At 30.4% G+C, this 16,991-nt stretch overlaps 2 protein-coding genes across 2 annotated transcripts in view; one reads left to right on the forward strand and one right to left on the reverse strand.

The window, feature by feature from the left end:
- LOC129790413 (ubiquitin-like protein 3) overlaps nt 1-16,612 on the forward strand; it is a 39,827-nt gene extending 23,215 nt beyond the window's left edge. Inside the window, exon 4 of the mRNA XM_055827899.1 lies at nt 10,800-16,612. Within this exon, the coding sequence (XP_055683874.1) occupies nt 10,800-10,864 (65 nt within the window). The 3' untranslated portion in view covers nt 10,865-16,612. The remainder of the gene's footprint in view (nt 1-10,799) is intronic.
- Nucleotides 1-16,991, reverse strand: part of LOC129790342 (clavesin-2-like) — an 891,203-nt gene that overhangs the window by 789,217 nt on the left and 84,995 nt on the right. The window lies entirely within an intron of this gene.

Below are 16,991 nucleotides of genomic sequence, written 5' to 3' on the forward strand. Positions count from 1 at the left end.
TGCATTTTTATGCTCTAACACCTGATTGTGTGCAAGAAGAATATTAGGATTTAGTGTTATTTGTTTCATATACAAAGTAGCCTCCTGCAAACGAAATTTTGGATTTAGTGTGTCGGAGCAGAGTAAGAAAAATTCTGATTTCTCAAGTGCAATTGTGATTCTTAAATCTACATTGTTAATAAGAAAGTCAATCATAACGCGTCCAGTTATTAGAGTTGGTATACCACAACGCGGATGGGTCAGTCTATGCGTTGTAATTTAATTTGTGAGTAATATTAGTAGGCAAAGTCGATTTTTTGTAAAATTTAGCAATTTGACAGATTAAAATGCTTATATCTTAAGTTCTATTAGACCTACAGAAATTTCTTGACTAGTTCTGGAAAGGTATTGAAATAAGCTATAATCTGACATATATTTTGATACATTTCAAGGTCACCTCCAGAACACAAAATGGCGGATTTATGTTCAACAAAAACAGTTTTTTGCACTTTTCGTCCTGAAAGTATGATTCTAGAGGTTTCTGATGTTCTAGAAAGATGTAGATAATTGCAAAACCTTTAATTTGATACTAAGTTGAGTCAAATCGGACAAGCGGTTCAAGAGATATGGCTCTTAGAACTTTTCAAATTCAAGAATTTTTCAAATGGCTATATCTTCTAAACGGCGACATAGATTTTCTTCATTTTCGGACTGGTGATAGATATTGAGTCAGGCTACAACATATCAAAATTTAAAGGAAATCTATAACAGATGTTCGGAGATATTGCCCCTTAAAGTTAGGCAATTTTTGTTTTTGATTTTAGCGCCTCTTGCGGATGTTTTTGAAACTTGAAATGTTCTAGACAGTTATAGGGCTTCTCAATACCTTTCATTTGATACCAAGATGGTCAAAATCGGTCAAGCCGTTCTCGAGTTATATCGAAAAAACACCTTTTGCTTTAGGCCGCCATATTTGCTAAACCGCTTGACCGATTGTCAAGTATGAATTGTTGATGAAAACGTCTCACTGAGCTATACAACATACTAAAATTTCAGACCTTTAGCTATAAGGGAACTGGTTGATGGTATTTCAAAATGGCGGACGGCGGCCATTTTGAATTTTAAAAATGCGAAAAAATTAAAATTTACACCCACATTTCCATAGAAAACTTCAAACCGGAAGTCTCTATCTATTACCGTTCTCGAGATATAAGGCAAAGTTTAGAGTCCCGGACGGCAGGCCGGCAGGACGGCAGGACGGCAGGACGGCAGGCCGGCCGGATCAAAAATTTTCCACCACCATTTTTGGAATGTGGGTTGTCTGAAACGTGCTCATACCAAGTTTGAGCCCGATCTGAGGTGGTCGGTTTTTCCGACGATTACAATACTTGGTATGCCACGATTGTGGTATACCAACTAATATTGGCTGATTAAACATATCGCAATGTAACTTGCCTAAAACCTCCACAATTTTACTATTTTTAAACATATCGAGTCGCTTTGTAAATCCGCTGTTACTATTATCCATTGCATTCATGTTTCCAGTATCCTGAATCCATCCGGCATTCCGTAAAAAGGTAGATTTTGCATCACTTCCATATGACAAGAAAAAATATCCAAATGGCGCTCTTTCTTATGGTTCTTGTTTACTTTCACCTTTTTCAATTTTCTTTTCTTCTTTGAAATTGCAGTTTTAATTCTATGAAGAATATTTTTTTTATTATCTGCTGAACAAGATGATGGTTTCGATGATATCAAAGGAATAGCTTTCCTCGATTGTGCTCTCGTATTTATACCTTCTCCGGTCATTGTGTGAATTTTATGTAGGGCCTTTTTCCTGAGTTCATCTGCAGCTTGTTGTCCTCGATTTAATAAAATGTCTTTTAATGGTTTTGTACCATAGTCTCTCAATATTTCAATACCCGTTTTGGCCGCCTGTTCGCCAAGAGTGTTTAAACCTTTCATAAAAAGAGGTTTTAAAAAGCGTATTAAACCTCCAAGGAATGACCCCAATCCGTATCCTCGTTGAACGCCAATGTACTCAGGAACATAAATCTTTCCAATTTCTCCACTGCCAACCTGGTTCAAGTAATATGAAGTGTATACGTTAGTCATCTTTGTACTATTGATATTTTGGTAAGAATATACCTGTATTTATATGCTTCATGAGTTCATTTTCTTGAAATGAAGAACAAGCATTGTTGGTGTTGAACTGGGCAGGAAATTGTATGCTTCGCCATTTTGAGATGTTATTAAAATTTCAATAGTATCAAAATTTGTTTTCTCCAGTGGTAGATATTGAATGGCGTTAAATGACTTGTAGACTTCGTTATTTTGAATCAAAAGAACTGTTCTTAAACATCGAGCAAAAGTGTTACTGAGAAGTTGTGGTTTAATTATATCACTGTATACAAACATTAAATCACGCGTATGAGTAGGTTCTACTTTTTGTGGGAGTACTGAGGGATGGATATGAGTTGAAGAAACAAAATCATTTTCATCATGTTCTATTATTGTTGGTATTACAACAGAGGTTTTGATGATTTTTTGCAATAATTCTGTTTCACGTATTTGAAATGGTATTTGATCTAGAATGGTAAACATAAGTTCATCAATTGTTTCATAATTATCTCTGTATAAAGGAATCTCAAGTAACTGATTGAAATCATCAGCAGGAATTGTTAGCACTACAAGTGGTTCAATATTGTTAACATTAGGTGTTGGTTCCTTTAAAACGGGGTTCGGTGTAGTAGAATAATCTGTTTGTACGTCCATTAATTGATCTGTACTAAAATTAAAATTTTCGTCATCAATAATTTCCATAGGCCCGATATGACTTGTTGTGATCTCTGTAATTTTACATGCTTTATGTTCTTTAACAATATCGCTCAATCGTGTATCCAAATCCTTTTCATCAGATGTACTTCCCAAAACATGTTCGCCATAAGAATCGGTAAAATTATAAGCATTTCTCAAAAGATAGAGAAAACTATTAAGAGGTGTGAATGGCGTATATACGGGTATTTTAATAGGAATACTCCCTTTTTTCTCTTTTAGTAGTGTAATAGTTCGCGGTTTTACATTTATTTTCCTATGGCGGACTTCAGAAGATTCGGCCACATTAAAAGATATTTCGGCTAAACCAACAACCCAATCATTCGATAAAATTACCTCTCTCGGTAATTTAGTTTGAAAATGAGACAGAGTATTGTTTGGAAATATTTGTTGCGAAGAATTACTCAAAAGGGTCAAATAAAATTCATTTTGCATTTCGATCAACCCCATATTGCTTTAAAAGATCAATTTGATTTATCCACTGATTTGTGTTATCGCCTTTGAATTTAACGTAGTACTGTAGTTTTTTCCCTAACCCGCGAGTTTTTATAATTTTTTCTATCACTGGAAAACCATCTTTTATTTGAACTTTTTGCAACTGTTTTTCGTAAAATCTACCCGCTATTGGTGTATTTTTATAGTCTTGTAAAATATACATTGCAAAAGGTTTTTTATTTATTATTCGATGAATACGAAATTTCTCGTTCGTCCATCTTTGTTGAAAACCTCTATCGAAATTAACTTTTGGTTTTGCAATTCTAACTAAATCATTTAGCTCAAACTTTTGGTGCACTCTCGAAAATTTCTCTTTGAATGAATTATTTTTTCTTATATACCGTTGATTTAATTCCACAATATCATCTTCGCTAACATCCACAGGAGCCATTCCTATAGTTGTGTGCTTTGAATTGTTGTATACATCAATAAGTTTATCGAGAACATCAATATAGCGATTAGTTTTCATATGAGTAAAATATTTAAACATTAATTGTTTTAATGTTCGGTTAAAGCGCTCAACAACTGCGCACTTCACAATTGGATTGTATGCAAAATTTTGTTGAATATTCTTACTTTTAAGGAAATTCTTAAATGTGGAATTTTCAAATTCTTTTCCGTGATCAGATTGAACCTTTTCAGGTGTCTTGCCATTTTTTTTAATTATATCAGCAAATGCTTTGGTTACTTCTTCAGCAGATTTATTTTTCAGAGAACGAGCAAATGCAAACTTTGAAAACACATCGATAACCGTCAAAATGAAAGTATAGTTATCATTAAATTTTTTATATTGTTTCATATCCACCAAGTCAATCTCCCACAATTCTGAGATATTGCTTACAAAATATTTATTCTTGGGGTAATTTTTCGTGATTGGATAATGTAAAGTATACACATCTTGTTCGTGTAGATATTTTTGTATTTCTCTTTTTGTTACATCATTTTTCTTTAATGAATTATACAGTTTTTGTGGTTTTGCATATAAATTTTTACTGTTTAAATTTAAATATTCAGAATCTAATGCTCGATATTTGTCCATTCTAGTTTCTTTTTCACCGGAAAGTCAATTAATGTCTGCGTTGAATCCTCAGACACACTCCTTTTTATACGAGCTCTCGTATTGTATGGAAGTCTCGTTGGTGGCTTCTTCTTAGTACGGACTGTCTTTACTGCTGTACTGGATGTCTTCTTAGGTTGTGCTTTTGGTGTTTTGAATATTTGAACATCTTCTTTATTCTTCTTCATTATTTCCACACTCCACACATCTCCATTTTCATCTGCTACTGTAATAACTCGAGGCATTTCCGTCATTTTGTCCGGATAGTATGAAGCATACTTTTTCATGACTTTGTTTTGGACATCAGGAGGTAAATCATTAAATTCATCCTCATTCATTTCATAATCATCTGATGGCGCTTCTTTTGTTTCATAGTACACTTCTGATTGTTGAATTGGTTCTGGTACTGGAACAGCAGGAATTAAATCCATGTCACGAAGAGATTCATCAATGTATTCATCATCACCTTGATTGAATTCTGTTTGCGTGCCGAAAGATTTAGAAATATGTCTCTTCAAATTAGTCTGTGTGCCTTCGGATTGTGTGGGGTTATGAACTGTTTGAATTCCAATGGATTGAGTTGATTTCTTTATCGGATCTGAAAAAACTGACTTCTTTCTGCGCATCTCCGATTGTTTAACAAGAGAATGTCTGTATCGATACCACTTCTCAATGTCGTTTATTTTCTTATCCTTTAAGATATTATAAATGTCACGATCTAATGCTGATAAACTTTCTTCGAAATTCAAAAATGGTTTTAATTCCTCAAAAAGTTCGGGCGTGATTATAATGTAACGATGCATTGAATTTTTATTGTTCCTGTGTTGGATCATGTTGAGGATAGTAATTTTCCAATTACACTAGACAATAAAGTTGAAATTAATATAGGAACAAAACCTCCTCTCTGAACCAGTATTTTTCTCTTTAAACACTGAGAAGCTTTTGGACAAATTATTTTGCGCATCGCATTTTTATATTTTTTGAGAGCGGAAAATTTTTCTTTTGGCACTTTAAGGTTTCCATTTAATGAATTGTGAATAATTTCATGTAATGCTTTTAAAGTTGATTTCGAACAATTTCTTATTATAGCTTTACGCAATTTCACATTTGCATCTTTAAGAGTACACAAAATATGCTTGTTTTCTTTCAATAGTCTCAAAGGATCCTTTATTGTTTTTTTCATTGATTGTGTTTTCTGTTTCATATTGATTTAAATCTTCCTCACCGCAAAAGCAAATAGTAGAACTTGTATTAAAAATATCTGTACGAAATCTAAAAATTTCAGATGTTTCCTGATTTAAATCTATCAAGAGATAACCATAAGGTACTTTTGTACACTCCTTATATACGTTTAGCAATTGAATTGGATTTTCTGGATGTAATTGCCGAGCCAGTGGAAAGAATTGTGACTTGTCACGAATATTTTTAAAAATCACAAGGTATTTTGCATTCAAAGAAATTGTCCGAGAAAATCGTGACTGATAAAAAATGTTTTGGCATATAAAAATAATTGAAATATTTTTGTGATGCGATTCTTTTATAAATAAGTCACAAATTCGTTGTTCATACTTCTTTTCAGTCATTAAATCATCAATTACAATTAATTTTGGTGATCTGTGATCGTTTTCTATTTTATCAGGAATGCCACGATAAACTTTTAGATTTGCTATTTTAGGTAAATTGTTTATGCTTCCATTTTCAGAAAAGCACCATAAAATAGTCTCAAAATTTGTATCAGTGAGTTCTTTTAGATTTAATAAAAAATTATGAGCAAATGTTGATTTGCCACAACCCGAAGGCCCGGCTAAAATCATTGAGAATGGGACTGGAAATTTAAATAACATTTCTGTTGTCGAAGTAGAATAAGTAGTGAACTATATTTCACAATCATTCCTTTATTTATAGAAAATTTGGAGCGAACATTTTAACAATCAAACGTTTTCTTATAAAACTTTAATACCTTTTGATCGTTTTTCACGGCATTCTTACTGAAAAAAACAAGAAAGTTTTCCATTGATATACCTATTGCACGAAAATACGCAAACACACAACAATATTGACCACACACTTCTGAAAAATGCGATTGTAGTTTCATGTTGTTAAATATTATTTTACGGTTTTTTGTATGTGTTATAAAAAAATGATTAAGATATTTATTTTTAATAGATCGACCATAGGAATCGAAAAGTTCAATGCTTTTTGAATCACCGGGTATGTAAATTGCTATCCAGTGTTCACCAGGATGATTTGCCTTTGCGGTGTTAACTATTATGATAGAAGGATCTCTTAATTTAAGATTGGGCAACCTGTCTATTGAGTACACACCTCTAAATATTTTACGTGTGTACTTATTTCTCGAAAGGTCTCTTGTTATCTCAAGTGTATTCATAGTGAATAATTTCTTTCTTCAGTTTTTCTCTGTATTTATACTGTTTTCCGATATATCCGCATAAAGAAAGTATTGGTTGATATTTCTATACGTTGTAATGCACAAACGAAAAATTCAAAAACGTCAAATTTGTGAAATGAAAATTTCAAAAACCGTAAATCACACAACGAAAAATTCAGAAATGAAAACTTGCGAGAATGAAGATTTTAAAAATGCAATGCTTTTCAAATGGTAATTTTAAAAACGCAATTCTTTTGAAATGTAAACTTTAAAAATGCAATGCTTTTCAAATGGTAATTTAAAAAACGCAAATCTTTTGAAATGTAAATTTTAAAAATGCAATGCTTTTCAAATGGTAATTTTAAAAACGCAAATCTTTTGAAATGTAAATTTTAAAAATGCAATGCTTTTCAAATGGTAATTTTAAAAACGCAAATCTTTTGAAATGTAAACTTTAAAAATGCAATGCTTTTCAAATCGTAATTTAAAAAACGCAAATCTTTTGAAATGTAAATTTTAAAAATGCAATGCTTTTCAAATGGTAATTTTAAAAACGCAAATCTTTTGAAATGTAAACTTTAAAAATGCAATGCTTTTCAAATCGTAATTTAAAAAACGCAAATCTTTTGAAATGTAAATTTTAAAAATGCAATGCTTTTCAAATGGTAATTTTAAAAACGCAAATCTTTTGAAATGTAAACTTTAAAAATGCAATGCTTTTCAAATGGTAATTTAAAAAACGCAAATCTTTTGAAATGTAAACTTTAAAAATGCAATGCTTTTCAAATGGTAATTTTAAAAACGCAAATCTTTTGAAATGTAAACTTTAAAAATGCAATGCTTTTCAAATGGTAATTTTAAAAACGCAAATCTTTTGAAATGTAAACTTTAAAAATGCAATGCTTTTCAAATGGTAATTTTAAAAACGCAAATCTTTTGAAATGTAAATTTTAAAAATGATAGGCTTATGACATGAGAAATTTAAAAATGGAAAACTAACGAAATGGTAATTTAAAAAACGTAAATCTTGTGAAATAAAAATTTTAAATCGTGTGACGTACTGGGCACTCAAACTTCACAAGATCAAATCTCATAAATGACCATGATTTTCCGTTACAAACAATTACAATAATTTAAATATTCAAACATTTAAAATCAATTCAAAGGTACGAAATCAATATGTCGGTGATCAAAACGGTCAAACTGAATATTCAAAATTAAAAATTAAAGATGGCGGACAAAAACAAAGATGGCGCTATAAAAACAATATGGCGGACAAATCCAATATGGCTAAATATAAAAATCCCAATTCAAAATGGCGGCTTTAAATTCAAAATGGCGGAATAAAATTCAATATGGCGGCTAAAATTCAATATGGCGTCAAAAATGTGACATCACACAAAATGGCAGACAAAAACATGACGTAATTCAAAATGGCCGACAAAATAAAATTTTCAAGATGGCGTCCACCACATTACGTCACCACAAATCACTGACCTTCCTCAAAAACAAACTCACGGCACTGACCTCGCTCAATTTCCCCATCAAAAACCCGACCTTCCCCACTCCACTATGACGTCACTCATCACTGACCTTCCCCAACAACACCACAACACTGACCTACCTCAAAGTGGCACTTGCTGAATATATACTACTACTATTTATTGTCAGGATTACAATATTTTATTTGATATTCCATATATTTCAATTTAAATTGCTAATTTTTCACAAGTAGTGTGTCATTCACTTTCGTGCTCTTTCACTGGAAAAGGCAGAAAAAAAAGAAAGAAAAGACTGTAGCAAAGCTATCACGGAAATTGAATAGAAAGTTGTAAAGCTAATAGCCCATAAATGTGCAATATTTTGTATTAAAATGTACCTGAATATCTTTATGGTAGAATGTTGCACTTTTTTCTTGACATTATGTATTATGTTTTATATCATAAAGAAGCCAAGAAAAACAGTATTTTGTACATACATGTATTTCTTTGGGTTTCTTTTTGTTTATTATCGCTCTAAGTGAGTCATATATTCAGTCAAAGAATGAAAAAATCATGTTATAAACGTATTGTGGCGTGCTAGATTTTTTTTTGTGTGTCGTTTTATTCATCTGCGGGTGAAACACATGAGTCAATTACACCCACTTATTTTGTGATGATGGTAATTTAAATATTCGTATCACTTCTTAGTTTTTCATGACATTTAGATAAAAAAGTTTAAGAGACATTCTATTTTTTTTTGAGTTCTAGTTTCTAAATTATTAGAAAAGGCTTCTTCAAGCTAAAAATGTAGAGAGATAATTTTGGAAAACTTATTTCAAGCTCAATCTATCATAATTGTTTAAGCCTTATAAACGTTATCTTTTTTATTTTTAAGAACGTAGCCAGGAGGGGTGTTTCAGTGTCTGAACTCTGAACACTCTTCAAAAGTCTATGAAGAGTGAGATTAAATGAATTAGAGATTAAAACAAACTCATTGCACGCTAAAAATTACATTAAAAAATAAAAAGAGAAGATTAGAACCTTATCAAAACTGCAAAAACGTTAGAGAAAAAAAACGACGAATATTTAAAAGATACGTCAAATGTTAGGGGAGTATCCATCAGATTTTTGAAACGTAATACGTTAAAAAAGAAACGTCAAACGCAAGAACTGATCATCAAGCAATCTTTAAACGTTATAAAATATGTCAAACATTAGTTAAGAAGCGGTAGACGTTAAAACAATCGTTAAAAATTAAAAGAGAATCGTAAAACGTTTAGGGGAGAAATGTCAAACGTTCGTAAACAAATGTCAAATCGTTTTTTGATTTTCTTTTAATGTTTTTTAAAGTAAAAAAAATTAAATCAACTTGAATAGATTTTTGACTATTCACCTGTTTCTTTTGTAATCTTGCGGATGCAATTTTTGTTTCCATACTGATCTAAGCATAAGGGAACGTGACCCAATTCCGACTTCCTCTGATCTTTTTTCAATCCGGTATTACTCAAAACTAATAAAACTTCAAATGAAGAAAGTTATGGGAATAAAAATAGCATTAAATGGGCTTTAAAATGGTACTAAATTTAAGAATATTGTTATAAATTTTATACCATTTTTTCTCATTCTGCGCGGACCTTTGGAGGTCGGAATTGGGCCACGTTTCCCTAAGTTAATTTAGCAACTTATACACATCATAGATTTTTCTATTAAGTTGTCTCATAGAGTTCCTGATTTTTTCCCATATATTTTTATTTCTTTCTTTTTGGGTTTTAATCCGGATAAATAATTAGGATAAATACAGGGGGTAGACAAAGACTCTATTTCCATAGAAATTCACTGATCACTCGCTGAGACACCCAGGAAAATGCTTCAATCTGAAAAAATCCACCACCACTGGATAGATAATTTAATATTCTATCGATTGATAGCTTTTGAGGGGTGTCTCACGAAGATTAATGCACTAAAACTGATTTTAAAAATTTTGATGCACTTTTTGGAAACAAAATGACGTCATTTTCTTCCTTTAATTTTTCTGCAAACCGTCCGCCATTATTTGCTGTGTTCGGGTAAAAAAGGGCTTTGTCTACCCCCTGGATAAATATTAGTTTAAGCAATATAAATGAATTGAAAATGAAACTTACTTTGAAAATCTCCAATACCTAGTTAGAAAATAAGATTTTCCAAATCGACTTCATTAATAATTTTCTCATAAACGTCAGTGTTGCTCATAGAAAAAGTTATGGCTATATCCATTGAGAATGACAAGAAAACGGATACAATTTACATTTCGTTTATTTTTTAAACGAAATGCTTTTTCCATGTTTGTGGCTTTTACTATGATGTTAATTTTATTATTATTTATGTTGGGGACACATGATGAAAAATATAAAACCCACAGAATATTTTTTTCTGTACCAATAAGGCGTGTTTATTGACGACCAAAATGAGATTAAATTTTTATTTTTATTTTTCATAGCAAGATGGGCTGTGTATGTGATCTAGAAGAGAAAATTTTATGAGATAAAAAAAACTTAATTTTTCTTTTTTTTTTTTACTTTTGCAGATCAAAGGCAGAAGAGCAAAGGAGCGTCCAGTAGATGTTGTTCTGCGACGTGTTGCATCTTGTAACTATATTTTGTTTCATTATTATGTTCTGTATGTGTAGCATGTGACGAAGTTGTTCTTCTCTATGTTGAGAGGATTGTGCGAGATAAAAAGTATACATAAATATAAAATTATAATTAGTGTTTAAAAAAAAGAGATGATTTTATTTGATTAGATGATAATAAACAAAAATGAAAATATTTTAGAAAAAAAAGTCCACGATTTGACCATATTAATTCTAAAAGTGTAAATATATTAAACATTTTATTTCTTTCTCACAATAACATCGACCACACTGTTTAATTCTAAAAACCCTGGAGACATTTCAATCTTTTTGTTTTGTATTAATAAAACAAAAAAAATCGTCCTTCTTCCTCCCTCTTCTGCTGCATAATCTCTGGATATAATGAAACAAAAGATGATGAATATTTTTTCTGTCTATTTAAAACAAAGTACATAATAATAAAAAAAAAAACAAGCGATATAGTGAGAGTTATTAAGAGAACTATCCACAAAAAATTGTCGTGTGAACCAAGTGAAAGATAATGGAAAATTTGCGTTGCATGAAGTTGTTTTTTAGTGACGAAAGAGAAAAAAAAAGAAACTTTGAAAGAGAGTATAAAAAAATGAAGTCTTCTCAATGAAGTAAAAATATCGAGACGTATTACATCATAAAGGTGAATAAATTAAGAACTACAATAATACATATTTACAATCCCCACATAGAAAAATCACTATATTGCAGCAGACAAAGTAAATAAAACGAATGGTGGAGCGGAGAGCGAGAAAAAATGAGCAAGAAAAGCTAATTAGACGAGATAAAATATTTATAAGGAGAGGTTAAAAAATTATGGAGTCCGGATGTAAAAGTGGCATGAGACGGAGTGAAAAGGTAATTAATTTATTGTTGTTCCTAGGAATTCTACTGATGATGTAAAAGGAAGAAGAAAAAAAAAAACGAATTCTTTAGGATTGGATAGGAATATGTAAAAAAAGAAAAGAGAGAAATATGGGGCAAAGATTATGCAAAATTTCTGCCCGAAAATTAAAGAAAAAGATATGCAAGTAAATGTTTTAAATGTCTTTTGCTCGATAGATGTATAATACCTAATTGTTATGGGTAATAAATTGATGATGAGGTGAAAAACAAATATAATACCTACAACTGATGGGTGTGTACGCATGAATACAGTGCAGGCAGAGAATCTATGAGAAAAATTAAATGAAATAAGAATTTCTGCTGAAATGAATTCTTGAGTACGCCAATAGAATAAAATATTGCAGCAAACCAATACTGGCTATCCCAGGTGAACAATGTGAAAATGTACTGAGTTTGCTTACTCTAAAATTAAAGGGTGTTTCAAGATTTTTCATTCAAGTCTCCATTAAATTTACTGATCAATTAAAATCTGAGAATGTAAAATTTTCCTTATTCAAACATTTGTTTTAAGGGGGGTCTCTTGTGAAAAATGTTAAAATTTACACATTTTTAATGTTATAAGTTTTGGGGTTTCTCTTAAACTTGGTTTTCCAATGTTGGTTACATTTGTAGCCTAATTATTGAAGTGTAAGAAAATCACTTTTCGCCATCTTAGGTGCGACGCCATCTTGTAATTTTCCGACTTTTCCACAGAACTGGCCTAAAACACAAAGGTAGGTTTTTCTCAGGATCTACTGGATGGAATTTGATGGGGTAAAAAGCAAATGGAAGAGGAAACACCAATGCAGATTTTGATGTAGCGGAATTTTGAATTTCCTTTCTGGGGCTGAGAAAAGTGCAAAAATGTCAAAAACTTGTGAACAAAAGTCACATTTTTCCACTTTTCTCAGCCCCAGAGTGGAAATTCAAAATTCCGCTACATCAAAATCTGCATTGGTATTTCCTCTTTCATTTGCTTTTTACCCCATTAAAATCCATCCAATAGATCCTGAGGAAAACCTACCTTTGTGTTTTGAGGAAAATCTCAAGATGGCGTCGCACCTAAGATGGCGGAAAGTGATTTTCTTACTCTTCAATAATTAGGCTACAAATGTAACCAATATTGGAAAACCAAGTTTAAGAAAAACCCCAAGAAAAATAAAGAAAATTTAATTTCACCAGCTCTCACAAGAGACCCCCCTTAAGTTATTTTGCTCTTAAAAATTGATTTTTCCCCTGTACTAAAAATACTACATAAATCTCGAAGCACCCTGTACACATTCAATATCAATAATTGAAAAATAAAATTGATTTTATATCTACCATAAATGTCTTAAAATGTGAAAATGCATCTATATTTGTGAAGAAAAAGAGCGAAGAGCATAGATAAATAGCCAAAAAAAACTACCTAACTATTTCTGAGAAGAAGACATTTGAATATTTTGTAAATAGTAAAATTTAGAGAGAAGAAAAATAGATGAATAATCTTTAAATTGAACAATGTAATTGAAAAAAAGAAAGAAAATTAATACTCCGATGCATATCTCATTTTTATCTCATAAAATTTATTTTGACATTGCTGCAAGACTTTGTGCCAAAAAGGATCTTTTTCAAATATTAAAAAAAGGGAGGGTTTCTGTCAAAAGTCTTTTATTTTTTCCTATTGATTCGACAGTTGAAAGATTTTTGGTATTCTATGAAAAATATAAAAGATTTTGAAAGTTAACTTCTTTATTTAGTGAAATTTTAAAAGGAAAAAGAACATTTCTGGAACCTTTTAAAAAAAATATTGTTGAAAATTTTCTGAAACAGAAAATCTCAATATTCTTCTTAAAAATACGATTTAACCCTTTCGCGTCCACGTGAAGCATAGGAGCAAGCATGAAAACATTCGATCTTCTTTTCATGATATTTCTTCTATGGGTGATCTCAGAGGACGTTTCTATGTCAGAACGTTTTCTTTGGACCCATTTACGTAAATCCAACACATTTCTAACCTGTAAAAACAAATAAATTCAATGAAATTCGTAAAACAATTAGAATGTTTAACGTTTAGGTCAACGTGAAGAACGTCAAAGGATTAAAAACTCCCAAATCTCAAAATCTAACAATTTGCAAGAAAATAAATGTTTTTTGACAGAATCAACCCCGAAAAATAACAACTTTGCCCGAAAATATTATAAAAATTCAGAAATAATTTTAATTTTTCATTTTTAAATATTTTTTATGTAAATCACAAAAATTTTCATAAATTTTTCAATGAAAAAAATAACATATGTATGCGTAATATAGAATCCAATTATTTCACCAGACGATTTCCGAGAAGATCCAGGAAAGTCTCAAGCGATCATTGCCATTTAATTGTTCCTAAAGCTATTTCAATATTCAGACACATCTGAATTGTTATTTTGATCTTCCATTACATTGAAAAATGCGTTATTGTTCTGTTTACCTATATAACGAATAATTTACTGTGAGAGTGATTACAGTAAAGGTTTTTTTTTTCATTCTTGTTTGGACATTCTCTATGCTTTTGTCCAGGTTTCTCAGTAGTATTGCTACATTTTTTAAGCTATACTTGTAGTTTTTTATTTCTGATTTATTCTCTGACAAAGTTGAGATTTTACGCGGAAAGTGAGATTACGCAAATACAAACGCGCCACAGTTGCTAACAGTGTTTCACAAAAGATATGGGACAATGGGATCTTTCGTTAAATTAATTTAAAGAGTCTTATGCAGAGTACAAGGGCTCAATTTCCTGCATGTAACCAAAATTTGTTTTTAAAATATTCTAGGGAATGGTCAAGGATTCAAGGAAAGTGGGATACTTTCTGGGAAAATTGTTGGAAAACATACAAATTTTTTAGATGAAAATTCTTAAGAAAAAAACTTTTCATTTTCTTGTTTGTTATATTTTATAATTGCTATAAATTGAGAAATTAATCAACATTGAATTAGTCAACGTAAGTTCTTCCGGATTTTTATGTTTTACAACTTCTTGATCGGAAAATGATCACAGTTTTCATCAAATTATTTTTAACATGTCCTTCAATAATTTAAAATCTAATTTTGGTTACATGTAGGGGACTAAGCCCTTGTAATCTGCATCTCTTTGAACGTTATTAAATTTGTAAAATAAATAAAAATTAAAAGTTTTTTCTTACAATTAGTTAAATTTTTTTATTCAAATTAGAATTTCGTGTTTTTGATAGTTAATATTTTTAAATTGTTATGGTTATTTTTTGAAATTAAAAAAAAACATTCTTAAATATTCAATTTTTACAAGTTTTGTTAAATTTGTTCTTGAACTTTCATTGTCCCTAAACTTTTGCTCGTCACTGCAAAATGAAATGAGAAACAAAAATAATGTGTTCAGTTTGCAAGCAGGTTCATTTTCGTTTTGTTTTATAGAGAAAAATCCGCAGTGAAAGAAGAAGAAAGAGAACGTGAGAAAGAGACGAAGAAAATTGTAAAGAAATTAAGTAATATCTGTGATATGATTCTTCAGTAATTTCTCCATTTTTTTTTCCATCATACACCCCTCCCCCCCATTCCTCGCTGCACAAGCAAAAAACCTTTTCATTCATCAACACTTTTTTTCTTTCATATATTCAATACATTTCATTCTCCTTTGCACCCTCACTCTAATTGGAGTATTAATTTCAATAGTATAATACATAATTGCAAAAGCAAATGCTTAATTTATTCTCATTGAATGCAATTACCCATTACCATCTCCTTTTGGCATCGTGAGAGGAAAAATAAGAGAAGAAAAACTTTTAGCACACACTGCAGGCAAAAAAAAAGAGTGCAGTGTAGAAACATTCGTCGTGGTATATATATAGTAGTTAAAATGGGAGATAGATAATTATAATGTGTAATAAAATTGCATGTTTAAATATATATTTAAGCATATAATATATATTTGTAAAAGTATATAAACATAGCTGCAGCAAGCAAGTGTTTATTATTTCAATACGTTCACGTGTCATTCATTTTTTAGGCAAAAAAGACAATGTTTGAGGGCTAATCATGCCACAGAAAATCAACGAAACCTCTCGTTTTAACCATTTTTTTCCGTTAAATTAGTGTTTTTTTTTTAAATCACATTCACATAATAATGGAAAATAAATTTTGAAAAAAAAAGAAATATATAAGAAAGGTTTCTTAAAACTGTTTTATTCACAATTTTAAAGTTTCAAAAATGTTGAAAAATTAATTCTAAAAGAAAAATTATATAAAATGATAAATATAATAAAAAACATCGAATAGATTTTCACTTTTTATTATTTTTTTTGTGTTTTTAAGCTCTCCAACCCCCAAAGAAAACAACACATACAGTTTCAAAGTCGTTGACTTTTCAAGTGAAATTAAATTAGAATTAAAAGAAAAACAGCAGTTCTTAGAAAATTTTCAACTTTTTTTCTTTAGATAAATTCCAATTCTCAAAATGAGACCGTTATTATGAAAAAAAAATCAAATTCTAAGCTTTTAAAAGAAAAAAAAAAGAAAAATTTATTATTATTAAAAAATGAGATAGTCTAATTAATAAAAAGAAAAAAATGAGAGATTTACTGAAAAAAAATATGAGTTAAAGATATTTAAATTTGCCGTAATAACTTTTGCTGATAAGTAAAGAGAAAAAAATATAAAACACGTAATGGTGGCTCGAGAGTGTTGAGAAAAGAATTGATAGAGAGAACGAGGTGAGAAAGAAATCTTAATAATAATTAAATAAATCAAAGAGATGATGATAGAATGTGAGCGAGTGTGTAAATAAATGTATAAATTGCCCATTTTTGTTGTGACAGAAATTATCCTCAGAAATACAGTGGAAATGTATGATTAATTAATTTTATTGCATTTTAATGGGGGTGGATACTGCAAGAGGACAAGAGGACCATGCAATATTACTCAAAAAATTTTGCCAGTTCAAAAATTATTAATTTTGGGCGTATTCGTTTGCAAAAGAAATCGGAAAATGCATGAAAATTTGAACCAAAGAAGTGGGTAAGTTCGACCATTACGCCTTAATTCGTGCTCATACGAAGTTTGAGCCCGATCTGACGACTTTTGATTTTGCTATTCAATTTAATTTTTTTTTAGTTTTGAAACTCTTTCAGAAAATTTCAAAACACTAAAATTTAGAATTAATGGCATACTGTGGGTGAAATTCACCATTCAGACAGTCTTAAGAAATCTTAAGAATTCTTAAGTTTTCTTAACTTTTCT

The sequence above is a fragment of the Lutzomyia longipalpis genome, chromosome 2 (assembly GCF_024334085.1).
Source record: "Lutzomyia longipalpis isolate SR_M1_2022 chromosome 2, ASM2433408v1".
In the NCBI taxonomy this organism is placed as follows: Eukaryota; Metazoa; Arthropoda; class Insecta; order Diptera; family Psychodidae; genus Lutzomyia; species Lutzomyia longipalpis.